Below are 23177 nucleotides of genomic sequence, written 5' to 3' on the forward strand. Positions count from 1 at the left end.
TAAAGAAATAATGTAATATGCCACATATTTGAAGTTTGTTTTAGTTGCTATTTTGAGCTACATTAAAATGGTTGTACATATTGAGCTCTTGACATTTCTATTATATTTTTAGGGGAAGTGAAGTGCATTGCAGGTGTACAGTGTACAGATTGAATATCCCTTCTGGCAATTTCTAATTTACAGATAAGATGTGAGAAGATGCCAGTGGGTCAGCTACTTTAAGTTAGGGATTGTAGTTCCTCAGAAGAGATGACTGGAGAAAAGAGAATCTTTCATGAGCTACCTTTTGTGGGAAATGATGTGACATTCCTTCACTTGCTTATACAGTATTTCACTCTAAGTATGTGCTAAAGAAAATGCAGACCAGGGGTCATTTAGTTAACCTTGGCGGGTGAAGACTGTGCTTTCAAAGTCACAACCAAATTTTAGAACTTGTTACAAGAGTCTGTTAGCCCTGTTACAAGCAGGGGTAGCTGTGAGGTTAATTTTTCATGAAGTAATAAATGCCTTTACTTTGAGGTATTAATAGCCCAGCTTTTGCACTGAAGCTATTTATATATATATATATTTACTTTTTTATTTAATATTTTTAAGTGATCAATGTTGGAATGAGAGTGAGAAGTGTATTCAGTCCTCTTCTTAAGATCACAGAATAGGCATGGACATAAAACAATGGACCTTGCCCTTCTGTTTCACTCTCTGCCTGGATTTTGGAAAACATTACTTATATAAAACTTTAAACCTAAATGTGAACAGAAGCATGATAACGGACAAATCAACTTTTGTTGTGTGATGTGGTAATGTGAATAGAACATTAGAATAAGACACATGATTTTGACTTCGGTCCTGCTTGTGACTTTGGGCCTCAGGTTCTTTACATTAAAGAGAAGGTCTGAACTAGGTTTAATCTTTCAAAAGACCAATGACTTAGGTCCTGTTTCGATTTGTGAGACCACTGGATTTGTCAGTGACCAAACAGTTGGGTTCGAATAAAGGCCATTATTTTGATTTTTTTTTTTTCTTTTAAAAGAATGCCCTTCTCAGAGGTATGTTCTCTGTAGATACAGACTTGCATTTTTATGGCGCCTTAAGTGTTCTTAAAGTTTATTCTGCCCAACTACTTTCCCTTCCTAAAGAAGACAACAGAGCCCAAAGAAGTAGCCTTTACTAGTTAGTAATACCTGGCAGCAATCTCCTGTCGTTCCACATTTGAACTAACCGTCACATTTTACATTTCAATCAATTTAATCTACCTAGTGGCTAGACAGTGGTACCGGGATTGTAGATTGTTTATGAAAATCTCTTAGAACTGTTAGTTCTGTCACAGCATCAAATTATTGACAGTAAGATTTAAACTAAAAAAAAAAAAAAAGGCAAAAAAAAAAAAAAGCAAAACACCCGTCCGTTATTCTGGAGGACCCTTAAAGGTCATGTCAACTGAAAAAAATTCTAATGAATTTGAAGGGCGCGAACACGCTAGAGAGACTGGATGCTTTCCTGAAGTGTGAAGACTCCATGGTGTGGCAGGGACTTTTTGCCCTACTTAAACACACAGCTTAACAGCGGCCTGGAATCCTCTGTGGATGACAAGAGGAACCTGTCACTTGAGTCTCTTCTCCCCGAAGCCCTCCCACAGCAGGCGTGCACATGGCAAGGCGAGGCTGCTGTTTCCCAAGCGTCCGCTCCACCAGCTCGCTGGGGACGAGCTGTGAGCGGTGGCTGCCGCCTGTTGATCCCATTTCCTCCCGCTCCAGTCCGGGTTAGGGAGTGGCTCTCTCCCAGGACCTTCCAGTGTTTTCGTGCTTGGGCTCTGGCGTTCGCAAGGCTCCGGCGCATTGTTTTCTTCTAGGCAGTCCCCCCGTTGGCGCTTCAGCTCAGACCTTTCTCTTGCCCGCCGTCGTCGCGGGCTGCGTGTAACTCGCTGGTTTCTGCGCGCTCTCCACGCCCTTGCCAGTTTCCTGTTAGCCCAAGGGATCGCTCTTTCCGAACGAAAAGTTCTCCGAGCGGAGTGGAGCCTCCCGGAAAATGCTCTTCTCTTCCGTGTGCGCCGGATGGGGGTGGGGGTGGGCCAGAAACTGAAGGCCACAGTCGGGAGAGCCGACGGGACCGGACCTCCGGGCGGAGGCGGGAGAGGTACGCTTCATCACAGAGGGGCTGGGGGATCCGGAGACCCACCAAGGGGCAGCGCCCGTCCATCTCGGGGCCGCAGGGGACTTGTACTCGGGGGACCGTGCGGCGAGGCCCAAGTGTCTCTGCAGAGATCCTGGGTTCGGGAGGGTGGCAGGGGCACCAGGGGAGCCGGCAGGAAGCCAGGTTCCCTTTCTGCTCCCGGGGCCATTCTTGCCACGGTTGCCCAGGAACCGAGGGAGGGAGGAAGCATCGCCGCCGGCCGGGCCTGCGGGAATTGGGGTGCGGAGGTTTCGCGCCTCTCTCGCCCTGCGCGGCTCACCCTGGGGAACCCAGACCCTCGGGAACGTGGGACGTAGTTTTGACCCCTCCGTCGCTCCCATCACCGCTACCCGCACCGGTGGTATTCCGGGCCAGGAGCCCTACAGCACGCCCGGGGCTGGGCGCGCTGGGGTCCCAGGTGGGCCTGGGTCCGCGTCCCCGGCGCCCCGCCGCGGCCGCTGCTTGGGCCGGAGCCGGACGCGGGGTCCCGGAGGCTCCCGGCCGGGCGCGGGATTCAGGGGGCTCCCGGGCGACCCCTCCCCGGCGCGGGAGGCTGGGGGGTGAAGATGGCGGCGGCGGCGCGGGGCTCCGGGCCCCGCTCGAGCGGAGCGCGGCCCCTGATCGCCGCCCCCGCCGGGCGGGGCTGTGTTCCCGCAGGAGTCGGACAGGATGGCCGGGGCCGGCGGCCAGCACCACCCCCCGGGCGCGGCGGGAGGAGCGGCAGGCGCCACGGTCACCCCCGCCACTGTCCCGGCGGGGCCCGGAGACGACTCGTCCGACAGCGAAGCGGAGCAGGAGGGACCCCAGAAGCTGATCCGCAAAGTGTCCACCTCTGGGCAGATCCGCACCAAGGTGAGGCGGGCCGTGAGCAACGAGAAAGGCGGGAGGAGGCAGGCCGGGGAAGGGGACGGAGGGCGCCCGGGCTCGGGGAGCGCGCTGGCGGATCCCGGGAGCGTGGGGCGCAGAGGTGAGGGCGGGGCCTGGGCCGGGGGGCGGGGCCTGGGCCCGCGAGCTCGGGGAGCCCAAGTGAGGGCGGGGGCGGGGCCTGGGCTGGGGGCGGGGCCTAAGCCTGGGAGCGTGGGGCGCAGAGGTGAGGGCGGGGCCGGGGGCGGGGACTGGACCCGGGAGCGTGGGGCGCAGAGGTGAGGGTGGGGCCTGGGCCGGGGGCGGGGCCCGCAGGAGCTGTTCCCGGCCCCAATGCTGGGGCCTCCAGGGTGGGCTCCCGGGGAGCCAGGCAGCGTGGGAAAAAGCCGAAACGCTCTTCAGAGTCCCCACTCAGGAATCCAGAAAGGAGTGTTTTATTGTTTTTGGTCCTACCTGCCGAGCAGTGGTTGCGGAGACATTGAGCGGGGAGAGAAGTGCAGGCAGGCCGGCCAGAGCTGCTGTGGCCTTCGCCACCTTCTCTTCCCTGGGGCAGCAGCCTGCCGCTTCCCGACCCTCCCCAGCGGGAGGGTGGGGAGGTGACCCCCGCCTGCCCCTTTGCTGTCCTTCGGTAAATGATGCTCGTACCCTGCGCAGCACAAACCGCAGACCTCGAGTCCCAGCTTTCCACCAAGTGCTGTATTCAGATCCTACCAACACACGCATGGTTATTTTTAACACTGAAAAGTAACTGCTTTGTGGTATATGGAGATATGCAAGCCGTGTTACTCTTTCTGTGGCAAGTGCTACTGACCTGTGAGGGCTCAAGTTGAGAGTTTTAATTTGATTTTACATAATATATATATTTCAAATGCTTGCAACTTAAACATTACTTATATATTCTAAATTTGGGTCATATTTTAGAGATTATGACGTGGAGAGTCTGTTAATCACTGGGCGACTTTAACGAGGAATTAGAAAAGGGAACCAATAAAATTTTTAGATTTGTGTGCTCTTTAAAAATACATGTGCAGAAGTTAGTTTATTCTATACCTATTTTTACGAGAACTTGTTTTCTAAGGTTAATGGACCCACATATGAAAATAGAAGTTTTATTATATGCCTGTGGATTCATGTTTGCACTTGCCTGCCTCCTTATTTTCTAAAATAAATATGTGTAAGCACACACACAACTGTGAACAAGCTTCACTGAGTGAAGAGTCAAAGACTGTTTCATTTTTAAGTGCACATCTTGTAACTGCTTTTAATAGTGACATTTTTAATTTAATAAAATCTGTGATAAATTAAGGGTATGGCGTTTAATGTATTTTTAGAAGATTAAGGCTAAATAAAATAGGGACTTTCCTAACAGAGAGTGCCTTTAACATTTGAAATCTTAATTTAAAAAGTTCACAAAACTGTGTTGATAATCAGCAAAATGACAGGTAGTTTAAAGTGGTGTTTTTACATATTCACCTGAAATGGTTAAAATTCCATGTATACTTATGTCAAAATTGACCAGTAAGTTTATACTGTTTGGAAGAAAATTTAGAGAGATTGCTAATTTGAACCGAGTAAAATAAAAAACAAATTTGTTGGGAGTACCACTAAAATTTAAAAGATACTTGAACTGACGATGATAGCTACAATTATACTGTTTAAATTTGATATTTTCTGTGATTTGGGGAAAAGCTTATATATCAAGACTGAGAGTCAATTCAAGAAGCATATTTATTGTTGGCTTCCCATTTAACTTTCTAACAAAAATGTTTAACACTAATGTTTTGCCATGATTAGGATAATTAATGATCATTAAATGAAATGTTCCTTAAATTACCAAAAATGTATTGAATTTCTGAAGTTGTGTTTTTTATACTCACTTAATGCAAGTGCATACAAGTTCATCAACGTTATCATACACGGACACATTCGATCAGGGCTTAAATTGGCTGAAACTGCTGATCCTTGGCCTTCCTACCTGCCCCATCCCCCACTCCAGACTGTTTATATCTGCCACAAATTTCAGCAGTTAACATCTCTTATCATACTGATTCTCAGGGATGAAGGCAGAGCAGTCGGGGGAAGGAGCACCGCTAAATTGAACTGTTGGTTTCCAGTCTTCAGTTATGATCCAGATAAAAGCTGAGGGAAAAGATCTCTAGAAAAAGATCGACACTCTATTGATCCCTGCACAGGTGTGTGAGATGGGAGAGCCTGGAGGAGGCGGCCCGGGGACTAGCCCAAGCCTTAGTCATTTTTTAGACAGCAGGAGCTCATACATCCTGAAGATAAACCAAGGGATCACTAGATCTGACAGGTTGTGGTTACTAATAGCATCTTCAGTTATGGTGTATAGCAGTCTGGAATGGTATATGTGGCACATGAATGTATAATTTGTGTGCCTATATCCACATACTTACATATGTTTGTTTATGTTAATATATGCTGTCTCTTTGGAAAGCACTTGTGCACATACTAAGGGCCTACAGATGAGTTGAACATTATTTCTTGAATGACTGTGTATACATTATGTGTGTTCATGTAATGCTTCATATATATGGGTATTATGATTAAAACGCGCTTTTAGTTTCCTTTAAAATCCTTAGGATCATAAAGCTGATTGATGTTTAACTTGGAGTGAAAAATAACCACTAATTTAAGTCATTACATTATTTTAAGTGTTTTTTTGTGGTAAGTGCTGGTTAATCTTTTAAATAATTTGAGTGTTAGTGAAGAACCTTAATTGTGGCATTTGGAAAGTGTCCAGACTTTTCTTAATTGAAAAAGTAAAGTGTGCATATAGTAAGACATTCAGATAGTGTGAGAGGATATTTGGTGATAGGACGGTATCCAGTGAAAAGTCATCTCCCTCCCACACTAGACCTCATGGTCTATTTCAGAGGCAATTGTTGACAGTTTCCTTGTGTGTTTCCAGAAAATTTCTGTGCACATAAAAGAATATATGTATGTATACATATATGGGCTTCCCTGGTCTCTCAGATGGTGAAGAGTCCACCTGCAATGCAGGAGACTTGGGTTTGATCCCTGAGTTGGAAAGATCCCCCGGAGAATGGAATGGCAACCCACTCCAGTATTCTTGTCTGGAGAATTGTATGGACAGAGGAGCCTGGCAGGCTACAGTCCATGGGGTCACAAAGAGTGGATATGACTGAGCAACTAACACACACACCCACACCCACACTTAAATATGTAGTATTTTAGAAATACTGATGAGAACATTCTGTACACATTGTGCATCTTGTTTGTTGGGGATATAATATGGAGATCATTTCTCTAATGTTTGTCTACAGATACCTTATTCTTTCTGGTGATGGCAAAGTATTCCTTTATATCAGATTGAGCTCAGTGAAACTGCAGTGTCAGCAGGTCAAAATGGTAGAGAGTAAGGCTGGGAGGTAAGGAAAATGGGGAGAAGTACATGCTTTCAACTCTAAGAGGACAGTCTTCTGGGGATTTAATGTACAGCATTGTGACTGTAGGTACTAAAACTGTATCGTGTATTTGAAATTTGCTGAGAGAATAGCAAAGTATTCTCAACACACACACAGGTACACACACGGTAGCTGTAAGGTAATGGATATATTAATTAGCTTAATTGTGGTAATCATTCCACAATATATATGTCTGTCAAATAATCATCATGTTAAGTACTTTAAGTATATCCAATTTTACTTGTCAATTAGACCTCAATAAAGCTGGAAAAAAATGATCCCATATGGGGAATCTCATATGGTTTAACCTAGCATGTTATGTCATCACTTAATTAACCAGCTCTCTATGAAAGGAAGTATGGGCTATTTTAAGACAACAGCAATCTCAGCTTTTTCGCAGTGGATACTATACACTTTTTAAGTAAAGAATAAATAAGACTGGCATGCGTTTTGAATTAGTATGGTCTAATAAAATCCACATGTACATTTTAGTGTCCTCCTCAATCCCGTATTGTATACTCTTTGTTCCTCTTTTCATTTCCCATTTTTTCCCTACTGTTTCTTTGTCCTTGCTGTCTCTCGCCTACTTTTCTCATTCTCTGTTTTTCACCACTTTTCTTCCTATGGTGTCTCAGATGGTACAGAATCTGCCTGCAGTGCAGGAGACCCGGGTTCAACCCCTAGGTTGGGAAGCTCCCCTGGAGAAGGGAAATGGCAACCCACTCCAGTATTCTTGCCCGGAGAACTCCATGGACACAGGAGCCTGGTGGGCTACAGTCCGTAGGGTTGCAAAGCATTGGACACGACTGAGTGGCTAACACGTACACACACAGTGATTCTCAAGAGTCCAAGATGAAGTTGCTCAGTCGTGTCCAACTCTTTATGACCCCATGGACTCTTGCCCTCCAGGCTCCTTCATCCATGGGATTCTCCAGGCAACAATACTGGAGTGGGTTGCCATTTCCTTCTCCAGGGGATCTTCCCGGCCCAGGGATCGAACCCAGGTCTCCTGCATTGCGGGCAGACGCTTTACCCTCTGAGCCACCAGGGAAGCTCAAACTGTCAGCTAAATGGAATTTCAGGTAGTCTCATCTAGCTACCCAGGTGCTAAACACTAGATAATTTTACGGCTGCCTCGATTTCCTCAAAGGAAATAAATCACTTGTATACAGAAGTTTAAGTACTGCTGATTGGGGAAACTAAAGGGAGCTGTAACTCATCAGATCTCTCCCTTTCTCTTTACCCTTGACTATTATCCCTAAATTCTTCGGCTTGCCTCAAGGAGAAGGTTGATTCTGCATTTAGATTTACTGTTGTAGAGAATTTCACAGGTGTTTACTGGATGTGAGACATTCTGGAGCAGCACTAATACAAACTCAGAACAGCGTAAGTTTGAACATGAGTGTGAAGGTCACTTGGCTAGCTTTTTCTTGGCCCATCAATACTGTAGTCTTTCATTTTGCAGTGAATGGCTGGAGGAACCTTGGTCAGGACTGTAGACTAGAACTGTTCAACTGTCATAAGCCAAATGGTAAAAGCAAATAGGAACCAACTCAAAGACTTTTTGACTCATCTTGGCTAAGGTCATGAAGCTTCATGTGTCAAAAATGCTTCCGAATTTGCTTTATTATGCTCCCACTTATTTTTTCCACATTTATATGTCTTACAGTTAATTTTAATGTCCATAAATGAGTTTCTAAATTTAGGTAAAACATACCTAAACGCTGGAAAGATATTTAGAACTTTGCAACACTATACCTGTATTAGGGCATCTCTTTCTGCCCAGTAAAAGAAATAACCACCACATTCTTCAGTTAAAACCTGGTTTTACTTTAACTTGAAGGATGTATAAATAAACTCATGTCTTTATGGTAAGGCATGATCAACATGGAAATATTGATTTGTATTTTTCACTGCTTTATGAGATGCAATTTGTGCAATTAAACATTATCTTTCACCATAAACCTTCTGTAGAGTAGATTAGGGAAGACTTGCTCAGTGTTTTTCAAATTGTAGATGGCAGCCCATTAGTAGGTTCTGCTGGTTCATATCCAGTGTTTGAAACAGAAACAGAATAGATTAGAAAATACTATTTAAGACTTAGCCACAGTTCTGTGTGGAAACATTGAATTGGGTTATGATCCAAATAATAAGGGAAACAGAAGCAAGGCCAGCCAATTAGTAATAGAGAAAGTAATATTAACAAGTTTATTGTTCAGAAACTCACTGTGATGTGAAAGGCAAGTAGGAATATTTATATTTTGATAGGTGATGAGCAGGAAGATATCTTGAATTATAAGAGTAATTAACATTCGTCTAGGCAGAAGTCAGCTAACTTTTTCTATAAAGGGTTAGGTGGTAAGTATTTAAAGCTTTGTGGGCCATGGACTGTCAGAATTACTCAACTCTACTGCTGTAGCATAAAAGCATCTATCGGCAGTACTTGAATATACCTATGAGTGGCTGTCATGGGATATATATCTATATGTGGGTTGTTGTTCAGTCACTAAATTGTGTCCAACTCTTTGGACACCCATGGCTTGCAGCATGCCAGGTTCCTCGGTCCTCCACCATCTCCTACAGTTTGCTCAATTTCATGTCCATTGAGTTGGTGATGCTTTCTAACCATCTCTTCCAATAAAAGTTTAAGGATGTTAACATTTGAGTTCATAACATTTTCATGTGTTAACAAATATTCTTTTTTTTTTTTTTAAAGCCATTTAAACATGTGAAAACCTTCTTGTGGGCTGTGTACAGTCAGGTGCTGGAAGTATATGGCCCATGGATTTTCTTATGCACTTCAGTTTCTGATTACTTTTCTAGGTAATGGAAAATGGTTTGCGTAGCATTGCAAAGTTAAGGTGCTGCGAAATGCGATCAGTGTTGAAGGGACCAAATAAAGCTAGATCTCAATCCATTTAAAAATCTCATCTTTGTAGAACATTTTATTTTTAGCTTGGTTTGCGTCTTTGCTTCCATTTTAATATGAACTATATATAGATTGGAAACTCTGAGTCTTGGTACAGTAATATATGGTATAACAACTTTCTTTCCATTTTGATTACGAGTTAAACATGATATCCCATTATTAAAGATGAGACTTAGTAAATAATTTATTCAGCCTTCACATACAACTTGAGATGCATTATTTGGAGGTATCTAAATTTAGAAAGCTTTCACTTTAAGCTGCATGTTTGCTGTTGTGGTGGGAGTGATGAAAGGTTATATGAAACGTCTATTGTAAATGACTCGGGGCTCCTTTCTGTTTCCAGGGTACAGGGTTTCACTCATATTGGATTTGTTAGGCTTTACTTGCTCAGGAAATATGTTTATAAGCAAAGGTTTTAATTAAAGAGAGTTTGGTTTATGTCTAAAAATAGACCTTTGAAAAAGACCATAACATGTTAGTCCATTACGTTTTCCCTTGACAAATTAATTTGATTTTGTTGGGTATGGAGTGGTTTTTTTTCTGTGACTGTTATTTGAAACACATTTGTTTCTTTGATTTGGTTAAGTGGCTTAAAAGGTCAATATCCATTGTTGATAATAACCTTTATTTCAGATGCAATATACATTGTTTCTGTTTTATCAATAGATTGTCACTTATTGTTTTCAAAGTAACATAATGACAATATTCCCCCCACCCAGCTTACCCACTTTTTATTATAAGGATATTTGGAAGACTTGTTAGCCTCTTGGTTTTCTTTTTTTTTTAATTTTTATTGGAATATAAAAAATGTAGCAAAATGAATCAGTTGTACACATACACAGATCCGCTGTTTTTAAGATTCTTTTCCCGTGGATATCACGGCAGAGTATTGAGTAGAGTGTCCTGTGCTATATGGTAGGCCCTTATTAGTTACCTATGCCTCTTGTTTTATACCAAGGAAATATGATCAACTTTATCGCGTGTGGAGCAGGCATCTCTAACCTTCTCACCATGCAGATTGAACACCAGGACTTTGTCTAAACCCCAGATTGTAATTTAAAGTTTGTTGTTCAGTCACTAAGTCCTGTCCAGCTCTTAAGCTTGGGACATTCATGGCAGAAACGTAAAGATACCTTTCTCCTTGGTGTTTGTTTATAGAGCAGTTTTATAACATATACATGATCTCACCAAACAGTTGCGTGAAACTATCTGAATTTTACAAATGAAGAAACTGAGAGCAGCAGGTTGGAGTATCTTCTAGGTAGATGGCAGGATTGGAACTCAAAAGCAGGACTTGGTAATAGTGGATGGCTTCCAAGTGTCTTCTTTTAAGTCCAGTAAGCTTCTTGGATTTGAAACTTGGCATCTACAGTATATAAGTATGGGTGTATTGGGTTGGCCAAAAAGTTTGTTAGGGTTTTTCTGTACAGTGTATGGAAAAACCCTAACGAACTTCTTGGCCAACCCAACATGTGGGTGTCTCCTCAGCTCTCCTGCCTGCCTGCCCTCTACTATGTTACTCTGTCCCTTTATTCATCTGCCCCGCCCTTTATTCATCTCTTTAGTCTGAATGTATCTCTGACCATTGTTTTAGGTTTCCTAATGCCTTTTTGCATTCAAAACTCGTGTTTTTAGTGAGATGCTGAACAGTATATGTTTGAAAAGTGACTTTCAGAATAAAATATTTCAGCTGAAATTTCAACTAATTTTAGTTACCATTAGCCAAATCACGGAATCACTTTGAAAATGGCTTTAGAAGGACTCATTTATAAGAAATGCTTATAGATATCTAGCGCTTCAAATAGATTTCCAAAGAAAACTGTTAGTTTCACTTTTGTAAGATAAGATGCTGGTTTTAAAAGGTCATGATATAGTGCTAATATGAATTATATACTTTTCCGTTTGGCCTGTCGAGGAAAATACATGAATAAAATTTATTTTTAACTAGCTAAGGAATGAACATGACGTTTACAGGGTACAGTTTTCTCCATCTGACTCTTCCATTTAGGTTAGAAATAGTTCCAGGATGTGTACCTGAGCAGGCACACCATTTTGAGTGGGGTTATTTGTACAGACTCATATAGTACTTTTTATAAACTCATATAGTACTTTCATTGACTATGCTAAAGCCTTTGACTGTGTGGATCACAACAAACTGTGGAAAATTCTGAAAGAGATGGGAATACCCAACCACCTGACCTGTCTCCTGAGAAACCTGTATGCAGGTCAAGAAGCAATGGTAGAACCTGACGTGGAACAAGAGACTGGTTCCAAATTGGGAAAGGGGTACGTCAAGGCTGTATATTGTCACCCTGCTTATTTAACTTATATGCAGAGTACATCATGTGAAATGCCAGGCTGGATGAAACACAAGCTGGAATCAAGATTGCTGGGAGAAATATCAGTAACCTTAGATATGCAGATGACACCACCTTTATGGCAGAAAGCAAAGAGGAACTAAAGAGCCTCTTGTTGAAGGTGAAGAAGCTGGCTTAAAACTCAGCATTCAAAATATGAAGATCGTGGCATCCAGTCCCATCACTTCATGGCAAATAGATGGGGAAACAGTGAAAACAGTGAGAGACTTTATTTTCTTGGGCTCCAAAATTACTGCAGATGGTGACTGCAGCCTTGAAATTAAAAGATGCTTGCTCCTTGGAAGAAAAGCTATGACAAACCTAGACAGTATATTGAAAAGCAGAGGCATTACTTTGCCCACAAAGATCCATCTAGTCAAAGCTGTGGTTTTTCCAGTAGTCATGTATGGATGCGAGAGTTGGACTATAAAGAAAGCTGAGCACTTAAGAATTGATGCTTTTGAACTGTGATGTTGAAGACTCTTAAGAGTCCCTTGGACTGCAAGGACATCAAACTAGTCAATCCTAAAGGAAATCAGTCCTGAATATTCATTGGAAGGACTGATGCTAAAGCTGAAACTCCAATAATTTGGCCAACTGATGTGAAGAGGAAAAGACCCTGATGCTGGGAAAGATTGAAGATGAGGAACAGGGGACGACAGAGGATGATGAGATGGTTGGATGGCATCACTGACTCAGTGGATGTGAATTTGAGTAAACTCCAGGAGTTGGTGATGGACAGGGAGGCCTGGCGTGCTGCAGTTCATAGGGTTGCAAAGAGTAGGAGATGACTGAGTGACTGAACTGAATATAGTACTTTAAAATCATGTTATTATATATATGTATATGCATATATGAATATATACTGTCTCTGGTTTGTGGAGCATGGTGGTAAAATAAACCCCTATGAACTAGAAGGAGAACATTTTCAACACCAGCCATCTACCTACGTGCCCCTTCTCTTTTTTACTCTTCTGTTGTCCCTCAGTTCATTCAAAATGGGACTTCTTTAGTGGTCTAGTGGTTAAGAATCCGCCTTCCAAGACAGGGGATGAGGGTTCTATCCCTCATCTGGAAACTAAGACCCTGCATGCCGTGGGGCACCTGAGCCTACATGCCTCAACTAGAGAGAAGCCTGTGCATAGCAACTAAGGCTGGACACAGCCAAAAGTAAATAAATAAATGTTAGAAAGTGGTTTATTCCAGAAAATGCATATGGTGTCCAAGCACTGTCATAGATGCCAGCGATAGAGCGGTAAACAGAACCAAGGTAGACGAAGACCTCTGCCCTCATGGAGCTTACGTTTTAATCCCGGAAGAACTTAGAAACTTATAAATATGTAAAATGCATAACACATTAGAAGGTGAGAAGTGCTAAAGAGGGAAAAAGAACATGAATGGGAGTGTGGGTAGGGTAGGAAGCGGAAGGTCTTCCTGAGAAGGTGACATCTGAGTGGTGACCTTGAGGGAATGAGCCTTCCTCTTGGGGGAAGGCAGCCTAGGCAGAAGGAATAGGGGTACAATGACCGAGAGATGGAAGCTACAACAAGGAGGGGGTCAGCGGGGTGGGGCTGAAGTGGGGTGGGTATGGGAAGAAAGCCAGGCGTAAACAGTAAAGTTTTGGTGAGTCCTTTGCCTTGGGCTCATGCATCCCCTAGGGTGGCGTTAGTGGTGAAGGATCTGCCTGTCAGTGCAGGAGATGCAAGAGATGCATCAATCCCTAGGTCGGGAAGATCCCCTGAAGTAGGAAATGACGACTCTTTCCAGTATTCTTGCCTGAAGAACCCCATGGACAGAAGAGCCTGGCAGGCTACAGTCCATGGAATCTCAGAGTCTGACATGACTGAACGTCCACACACAGCACACACAGGCATTCTGTAGTCTGGATGGGCTTCAGAGGGCTCCCCAAATTTGGTGTCCATGTGTATGCCCCTCAGAAGACTAAAACCATTGATTTGTAAAGGGGAATTGCAGGACAGATAGTAAAAGATAGATGGAAAAAAAACACACACACACTGTAACCATCCATTATCATGGTCATTTGGAGATGTGCAAAACCATTGATTTGTAAAGGGGAATTGCAGGACAGATAGTAAAAGATAGATGGAAAAAAAGACCACATACTGTAACCATCCGTTATCATGGTCATTTGGAGAAATGCTAAAATTAGTGATGGATTTAATGAAATGAAAGGAGAAGCCCCATTGGACAGCAAGGTTCCTTGGGACCCTTAAGTGGTGCTGGGTTTGTGTCTCAACTCTTCCATATTCTATTTTTTTTAAAATGTGGGCCTTTTTTAAAGTCGTTAGTGAATTAGCTGCAGTATTGCTTCTGTTTTATGCTTTGGTTTTTTGGCTGCAAGGTATGTGGGATCCTAGTTCCCTGACCGGGGGTCGAACCCACAGCCCCTGCATTGGAAAGGCCTCCACAAGAGTCCCTTCCGTGTACTGTTAGGTGACCTTTCCCATGTTACTTACTGTGGCAGAGAATGCTGTGCGCTTCAGTCTCTGAGATTCCCCCTCTTTCCTGGCCAGCTCCTAGGCTTCATTTCGTGTGCAGAGAGGTGGGGCCGTGTGACTGCGTTTCAGCCAGTGGAACATGAGTGGGAGTGATGCTCGTCACTTTGGCCTCTAAAGCCATCTGTGGGCCCCTCCTTGCCCTGTTCCTTCTCTCACCTGCCAGATAGATGTAGATTATGCAGTGGAAAGAGCCTGGCTCCCTGACTCACAGAGCAGAGCCTCTGTGCTCCTGCCCCCAACCTCACTGATCACATTGGATTGTGACGCAAAAGGGCTGTGGACCTTTACTGTGTTGAGCCCCTGAGATCTGGGGATTATCCGCTGCAGCAGTTAGCATACTATGACCGACACGCTTCATCTGTCCGAACTTTGGATTTCTCATCTGCCAAGTGGGGCTAGTGATTCCTACCTCTCAGGGTCATGATGAGGATTAAGGAAATACAAACGATGCTCTTGTATCTCTGATTAGTATAATTATTTTTAAAAACTGGTATAAAATCCTCATACCCCCGTTATTCCTGATACATGTGCCTTTTAAATATTTTAAGCAGCTTCTTAATCAGTAGGCTATATAGACCATGGTCCTTTGTTGGCTCTTTAAAAGACTTGATAAAAGTATTATATTTTTACAGATCATTGTTTTGTAATGTCCAGAACTATCTTTGCCACCACAAAGGGCCCTTTGGATATCTGAAAACTCACTGCAGGAACCATGTCTATGGGCTCACTGCATGACGTGCATGAGGACTAACCTTGCTTCTAGAGTAAGATATGCTCCAAGTGTCGTAAGGAAAAGTTACTTGATTAAAAATGAATGACCACTCGGAGCTGGTAGTGGAGATATGTGGCCAAGTCGGCTTTTAGGTGTGTCCAGTGCCCAATCTGCCTTATCCTGAGCTGATTTCTCTACACTTTGCCTGTCTCCCCTTCCTCAACTCCTCTGTCCCCATGATCTGGCTTTTGCCCCAACCACTTCATGAAAACTTTTTTGCAAAGGTGATCTAATTGCTAACCTCCAGCGGTCTCTTTTTAGTTTTCACTCAACTGTATTTCTTGTAATTTTGACATTGTTGACCACTTTTTTTCCCCTCAAATCTTCCCTGTTTGCTTTCAAGGTTTAATTCCTTTTCTCTTTCTTACTAGCTTTTGACTGCCTCTCGATCTCTGTCCAGGATTCTCACTCTCTTTGTTCTTCCTTTGGTGGCCTCCTCTATTAGGTTAGGCTTTGGCGTCCAGGCCTGTCTATCTCCAGCCTGTGCTTCGTCGTGTGATCTGCACCACAGTTCCTTTACCTACTAGACACTTACTGTGGTGGGTCCTGTAACTATCTCAGCCTCAGTATTTTCATAAATAGATTAAATACAGTCTCCCCACACCCTGGGCAAATTTAGCTCCATTATTTTTATCAGAAGAATTTGCTTTGTAGTTAACTGATTTTTTTTTTTCTTGCTAATCATCTTCATTAATTCATTTGCTTTTTAGCGAATATGCATTCAGTGCCTTCTTTGGCTAGGCTGAGTGCTGGGCCTAGGAAACACTAGTATATAAAGCAGACACAGTCCCTTTCCCTATGGAGCCCAGTTAGCAGTCACCATGTTTGGTCAATTGTGTGTTTGCATAGGTTATTTCACTTAATCCCCATAATAAAACTAAGTAGGTAGATACCAATATTATCCCCATTTTAGAAACGGGGAAACCAAGGATTATATAAGTAATTTATCCAAGATCACCCAAGCCTTCAAGTGACCTGTTTCATGCCTGATTTGACTGTTACAATATTTATATAGAGCCTTCACTAAGTCGTGTCCAACTCTTGCGATCCAATGGACCATAGCAGGCTTCTCTATCAGTGGGATTTCCCAGGCAAGAACAGTGGAGTGGGTTGCCATTTCCTTCTCTAGGGGATCTTCCTGACCCAGGGATCGAACTGAGGTCTTCTGCACAGCAGGTGGAGTCTTAGGTGGATTCGTTACTGACTGAGCCACCAGGGGAGCCCATTATGATACATACTCCTGTCTTTTTCTCTACTGCTTGTATCTGTCGTGAATTCTTTCCTTCCTTCCCGCTTCTGTTGCTGTTTTTTCCTAACCTTCTCTTAACCTTTAGGATTTAGCATTTGGATTTTTTGTCATGGATTTCCTATCTGGTCCCTTCTCTACTATTCCTCTGCCAAAGCTATCATTATAAAAGAGAAGCTTGATTATAATAAAATTTTGCATAAACTCTTACCCAGTACCCATTACTGGTAAATTTCTTATGGCTTAGTAGGTCTTTCTCAATTTAGTGGTAAACCACCTTTCTAGTCATTTGGTCAGTATTTATCGAGTACTGTTGTAGTTGCCAGAATGGCAAAATTGCATAAAAAACCCTGCTTGCTAGAGCTTCTAGTCTATTGAGGGAGAAGTTAATAAACATATAAGCAAATACATATCAGATGTTCATAAGCACAATGAAGGGAAATAAAATAGGATAAAGGGAGAGGAAGTGATTAGAGCAGTGTGTGTGTGTGCATGCATGTGTAAAGTGTTTTGGGTGAATTGGTCCAGGAAGGGCTTTCCTGGATGAGGTAGTATTTGAACAGAGATCTGAATGAACTGACATGAGCCATGCAGCTCTCTGGTGTCAGGGCGTATCAGGCAGAGTCAACACTGTGGTCTCCAGCCTGCCTCTGCCGTCCTGGGGGCGGTCAGGCCAGACCCTTTTCTGTTCCCAGAGTAACGCAGGTGTGGTCACATCGCCAGGTCTTTGCACTTGTTATTCTATCTACCTGGAAAGCCTCCTCTTTTCTGCGTCTCTGCCTGCTTCATTTTCTGCTCTCTTTTCCCACATCTCTGAAGCATTGAAGTCGCTTACATCCAGTCCTGTGTATCAAGCTTCAGTACAATGTAGCTCTGACTGTGGGACCAAGAGGAAGGTTAGTGGGTTAGTCTATAGAGCAGAGACTCCTTCTCTCTTTCTCTCGCTCTCTTTCTTTATATATGTATTATATAACATTATATAACACACGAAACTGAAAGTGTTAGTTGTTCAGTCCTGTCCGACTCATTGCAACCCTATGGACTGGAGCCTGCCAGGCTCCTCTCTCCATGGAACTCTCCAGGCAAGAATACTGGAGTGGGTTGCCATTCCCTTCTCCAGGGGATCTTCCTGACCCAGGGATCAAACTGGGGTCTTCTGCCTTGCAGGCGGATTCTTGACCAGCTGAGCTACCAGGGAAGCCGGTGTAATAGATAGAATAGTGCTTTATATTACATATCAGATAATATATACAATATAATATGTAATGATTTTTATAACTAATAATATGTACTATATTATATATAATGTTATGTGTAAATGTATGCTATATATTTATATATCATAATATAATATATAGTTTTACTAAGGAAGAATATAATATAATATAATTAAAAGGAAGAAGAGTTGTAAATTTGGCCCCAAACTTCCTGGCAGCCACAGCAACAAAATCACTTACAAAGTTTTACTGTCAGGAGTGAAGAAGCCCTCTCGATTTTAGCAGGAAAACCAGTTTTTCCAGGTCCCCGAGGTGGTGTGGTGTCCTGCCAGTATCCATGTGGCTGTTCCTGAGGGCTGGGGTAGACACTCGCCTACACCCCGACGCAGATGTGGGTGTGTCGCTGCAGCGTCTCCCCTTGTCAGGTCTGGACACGATCCAAACCACAACTTCGTGCCAGCAGTTTGGGAGGGGATTTAAGTCAGGCAGCTTGAGCTGTGGCTAAATCCAGGCATGAAATCCAAAATATTTTTGAAGATTGAATAAATGGCATGACCTTCAGACCATCGCCTGTTAAACTGGGTGTCTGCTAAAATACTTTGGAAGTATCCTAGAATCTCATGTTCTTTGCTGCTGTTATTTATTCAGGTGTGATTGATAAGGGGGGATCAAAAGGTATGTTCTTAGCTGGTACAGAAAGAAAAATCTGATGTTTCTTGGTAGCTCTCAACTCAGTATTAAATGGTTCTGTGAGTAGGTTTTTTAAGAATATGTTTGCAGTGTTTTATGAGTACAATGCAGAATGTCAAAAACATGTATGTGTTTCAGGAAAATTACGAGAAGAGTGTTGACCTCATGGACCCCTGGAGAGGTCTTGAGGACAGTTTGACAACTCTGTCTGCACAGTGTAGTTGGGGCTGATTTTATTTAATTTTATTTTGAGAGAGAGAGAGCTGGGAGGACGTCTGGAGGGAGAGCAGAGCAAGCAAGAGAGAAAAGCCAGTGCAAAGGCCCTGAGGTAGAAGCATACTTGACACCGCCCAGGAATGTGAGGAGGCAAAGGATGCCTAGGGTGCAGTGGGGACGGTGGGAGTGAGCAGGAAGGACCCTAAGAGAGGTTAGGGGGGCAGCAGACATGTTGTGAGGATTTCTGTGAGATAATATACATATTTGGCATGGTAGCTGGCACACAGTCAACACTTCAGACATACTACTTAACATAGTTAATGGGCTTCCCAGGTGATGCTAATGGTAAAGACCCCACCTGCCAATGCAGGAGACGTAAGAGATGGCCAGTTCCATCCATGGGTTGGGAAGATTCCCCCGGAGGCGGAAATGGCAACCCACTCCAGTATTGTTGCCTGGGAAACCCCATGGACAGAGGAGCCTGGTGGGCTACGGTTCATGGGGTCGCAAAGAGTTGGACACGACTGAAGTGACCTAGCCCAGCACAGGGCATTTCATAGTAATAGTAAAGTAATACAGTTACAAATTTGACCTTTAAAATAAAAACAGCATCTAAAACAGACTCTAGAAGTAGGAGAGACAGGAAGCTGTAGCTAGAGAGAGACCTAGGGATCAAATGAGGGGTTTTTTGGTTGTTTTTTCTTAGGAGAAAGAAGGGAGTATTGGTTAGTTGAGAGGGAGGATAAGATGATGCAGAAAAGAGAGAGCCACGTTGCTGGAGTGGTGTTCTGGAATATGTAAGGCAGGATGGGATCTTGTGAGTAGCTGGTCTTTGCTGGGAACAGGGCAGTTTCTCTCTAGTTTGGGTAGACCCAGCGGTAAGCATTTCTGGAAGTTCTTTTCTGATTCTTTCAGTTTTCTTAGTGGAATAAGAATTGAGGTCAGTAGCTGAGAATCAATATGGCGGAGAAGATATTAGCGATCTGAAGAGAGAGAAGATGTGAAATACCTGAATGGGAGAGTGGGAAAGTGAGTGGCGTGGAGACACAGTGGGAATGAGCTGTGCTGTGTTCAGTGGCTCCGTCGTGTCCAGCTCTTTGCGACGCCCTGGACTGTAGCCCACCGGGCTCCTCTGTCCATGGAGTTTTCCAGGCAAGAATGTGGCAGTGGGTTGCTGTTTCCTACTCCAGGAGATCTTCCCAGCCCAGGGATTGAACCCTAGTCACTTGTGTCTCTTGCATCGGCAGGCGGATTCTTTACCACTGTGCCCCTTGGGAAGATAGTGGGAATATCAAGTGGCATTTAGGGTACTCCTGAAGTGAGGGGCTGTGAGTTTAAGGTCAGCACTGCCAGCCTTTTGTGGGACCACGTTTGGCTGCATGAGTATAAGCACGAATAAGTGGAGAATTGGATTAAACAAGGATTGAGGTTTGTGTAAGAAAGTATGGCAAAGCTGGAGGGGATGGGGAGATTGAGAGTGGATACAAAAGAGAGGTTATCATGACAAGGTCTGAGATCTGTGTTAAGTATCCAGTGGGTGCTTCAAACAGGTCCTAGGAAGTAGGGATGGAACCCAACACCTAAGAGAGGGTGGAAGAGAACATTATTGGAAAGGGTTAAACTGTAGTCATTTAAATTAAAAAAGGAAGAAAAAAGATGAAAGAAAGACCACCAGAAGAAACTTTAATTATTTGAAATGTGCTTTGCCCATGCATTAGTAATAGGTTTTCCTGGGGAAATCTTTAGATTATGTATGTACAGCTGGTGTCCCTCCATCAGTAAAGTACAAAGAATATTTTACTTAGATCATGAAACAAACAGTTCCTCAAAGGAATAAGTAGATCTGGTTTGGAATTTTTTTTTTTACTATGCAATGACAGTCTAACGTGCATTAAGTAACCCAAGTGTTCCCGTGGCAGCTCTGATTGGTTAACTTACAGGACCTCTGTCAGCCTTCGCTTCCTTATATGTAAACCATCTTGAGGGCTTCCCTGGTAGTAGAAGAGATCCACCTGTAATACAGGAGATGTGGGTTCGATCTCTGGGTCGGGAAGACCCACTGGAAAAGGGAATGGCAATCTACTCCAGTATTGTTACCTGAAAAATCCCATGGACAAAGGAGCCTAGTGGACTATAGTCCATGGTGTCACAAAAGTGTTGAACATGAAGTATCAATGTTAACAACAAACCATCTTACAACCTTGTGGGGACCAAAGAGATAAAGTCTTTAGCTCAATGCCTGGTACACGGTTAACGCTAATAAATGTTCATTATATTATTCAAGAATCTTGAAGTAAATAGCACTTTTTCAAGAGGATACCTCTGTGCTTACAAGTATATGCATGAGTGAGATGCTAGTAAAGTCTTCAGTTATAGTGAAAAATTCCCAGGCTAATTCTGCCTTTGGCATGCAGAGTTCAGAGCTGTTTGACTGTAAACCTTTTCTAAGTTGGGAAGTTTACAGAGATCTTATCATAAATCTGGTTCAGATTCCATGGTAAAGGGTGGAATGTTGAAGGAGGAGATTCAACTTTCCTCCATAACACTTCTGCCTTATCATCACCCATACTTGTCATAACAGTTCTAATTTACTACCACTTGAGTATTCATGGTCTTTCTCCTCCTCCTCTTAAAGAAAAAGCGCTCTAACTTGTTGGATCAGCTTCTTTATTCTCCTTAGTTGTGGAGTAGGAGAACAGATATGATGATTTGACAAGAGAAAATTCCCTCAACGGCATTAGTACCGTAAGGGACTAATGGTATAATTGAGAGGCTGGAATGAATGAGCAGGAAGTCACATACACTTGGCTTTCTTGTTAAAACAAACTGTGAGCATGTGTGAGACATTTCTGAGGAAATATGTGGGCAAAGGAGGACGACTGGGGTCCTGTGTGAACAAGTCAGAGAAACAGCCAGTCAAGTGGAGCATTACCATTGTTGTGATTGCATATATATCTGCAGGCTGATAACGTCCGGAACTTGATGTATGCTTTAATTCTCCATCGTGGTGTACTATGAGCATGTGGTACATAAAATACTTAAATTACAAAGCCATGTACACCCGTGTTCATGGCAGCATTGTTTACAGGAGCCAAAAAATGGAAGCAAATCAAGTGTCCATTGATGGATGAATGGGTAAACAAGATGTGATCTATACAGACAGTGGGATCTTAGCCTAAAAAAGGAAAGACATTCTGACACGTGCTATAACGTGGCTAGACCTTGAAGACATTATGCTAAGTGAAATAAGCTGGCCGTGAAAGGACAGGTGCTGTACAATTCTACTTGCGTGAAGCCTCTAGAGAAGTCAGATTCAGAGAAACAGAAAATAGAATGGTGGGTTCCAGGGGCTGGAGGAACAGGGCGTTAGTGTTTAATGGGTACTGGGGTTCAGTTTGCAAGGTGAGAGAGTTCTGTGGGTGGATGGTGGTTATGGATGCACAGCCATACACTTAAATATGGTTAAGAAGGATTGACATATGTATACTGTTATATATAAAGGAGGTAATTAGAACCTACTGTAGAGCGCAGGGAACTCCACTCAGTGCCCTGTAATGACCTATTGGGAAAAGAATCTAAGGGAGAGTGGATATATGTGTATGTATAGCTGATTCACTTTGCTGTACTCCTGAAATAAACACATTATAAACCAACTATATTCCATAAAAATTAATTTTTAAAAAGCTGGTGAATTTTATGTTATGTGTATTTTATAATTAAAGCAAATTATAATGCAAACTTCATAGAAATGGCCCACTCTAAACTAAAATAAAATATTATGAGAATTTTTTAGTGAGACAAAAGTGAAAAACTCAAGAAATTTGAAAAATATCAAGAACATTATGAAAACATCAGAAAACTGTGAAACTTTGCTTAAGGACAAAAAGAATTTGAATGAATGCTCTTAAGTTTTACCTAATTTTATCTGTAAATTTTACACAATTACAAATACATTCGCTACTGGAATTTTGGCTTACTGAAGTGATCTGAAAGGCCATAAAATAATATCTAGTTACATATTGAAATGAAAGAGTACTGAAGAGAGTCTTAGCCAATAAGGTATAATTAAACTTAGCCTAAAACTACACAAAAATTAATGTGGCTTTGATATGGGAATAAACTGAGAGATCAAAGGAACAAAATAAAAAGTCCAGAAACTTTCCATAAATATATAAGAATATATTTTACAGTACAGATAATATTTCAGATCAGTGATGAAAAAAATATATTACTCTATATTCCTCTTGTGGCAACTAGCTCACCATTCAGTCAAAAACTTTGGAAGCCCAAACTCTACCTCACACTATGGATGGACTGTGTGGTTTCCGGATGGGTTAAAGATCAAATTTATAATAAGTGAATCATAAAAGTACTAGAATTCATAAAGATAAGTAATTGCATTGCCACAGGGTTGGAGGGAATTTCAAAATGTGACACTAAGGAAGAAAACAGAGTTAAAGCTTCCTGAATCCTGACATATTGAAACTCACCATGAACCGATTTGCAAGGCAAACAATTTCCCAAATTAGTGTTTAGCTAGAAAGATTCTCATTATATGGTTATGACACAAATGTCCAATAATAAAATATTGGTTAAATGAATTCTGCTGAGTTCATATCAAATAAATCACTGTTCCATCAGATGTACAGTGCCTGGCAGTTGTTATTCAGGAAGTACATAAATGAACAAATTAACTTACATCATGTTGACCTGGAAGAGATTCACAATATAGTGGGTAGAAAAAGGAGA

At 42.7% G+C, this 23177-nt stretch overlaps 1 protein-coding gene across 7 annotated transcripts in view; it reads left to right on the plus strand.

Annotated features, from left to right (window-relative positions):
- Positions 1 to 23177, plus strand: part of DGKH (diacylglycerol kinase eta) — a 210459-nt gene that overhangs the window by 4284 nt on the left and 182998 nt on the right. For 6 of the 7 annotated variants that reach the window (XM_070471180.1, XM_070471184.1, XM_070471179.1 and 3 more), the window contains exon 2: positions 2827 to 3021. In XM_070471180.1, coding sequence (XP_070327281.1) covers positions 2839 to 3021 — 183 coding nt within the window. In that variant the 5' untranslated portion in view covers positions 2827 to 2838. Of the gene's footprint in view, positions 1 to 2050; positions 2134 to 2826; positions 3022 to 23177 lie in introns of those variants that run through there. The other variant, XM_070471181.1, reaches the window with a different exon arrangement.

This window comes from Odocoileus virginianus, chromosome 8 (assembly GCF_023699985.2).
Source record: "Odocoileus virginianus isolate 20LAN1187 ecotype Illinois chromosome 8, Ovbor_1.2, whole genome shotgun sequence".
Lineage (NCBI taxonomy): Eukaryota > Metazoa > Chordata > Mammalia > Artiodactyla > Cervidae > Odocoileus > Odocoileus virginianus.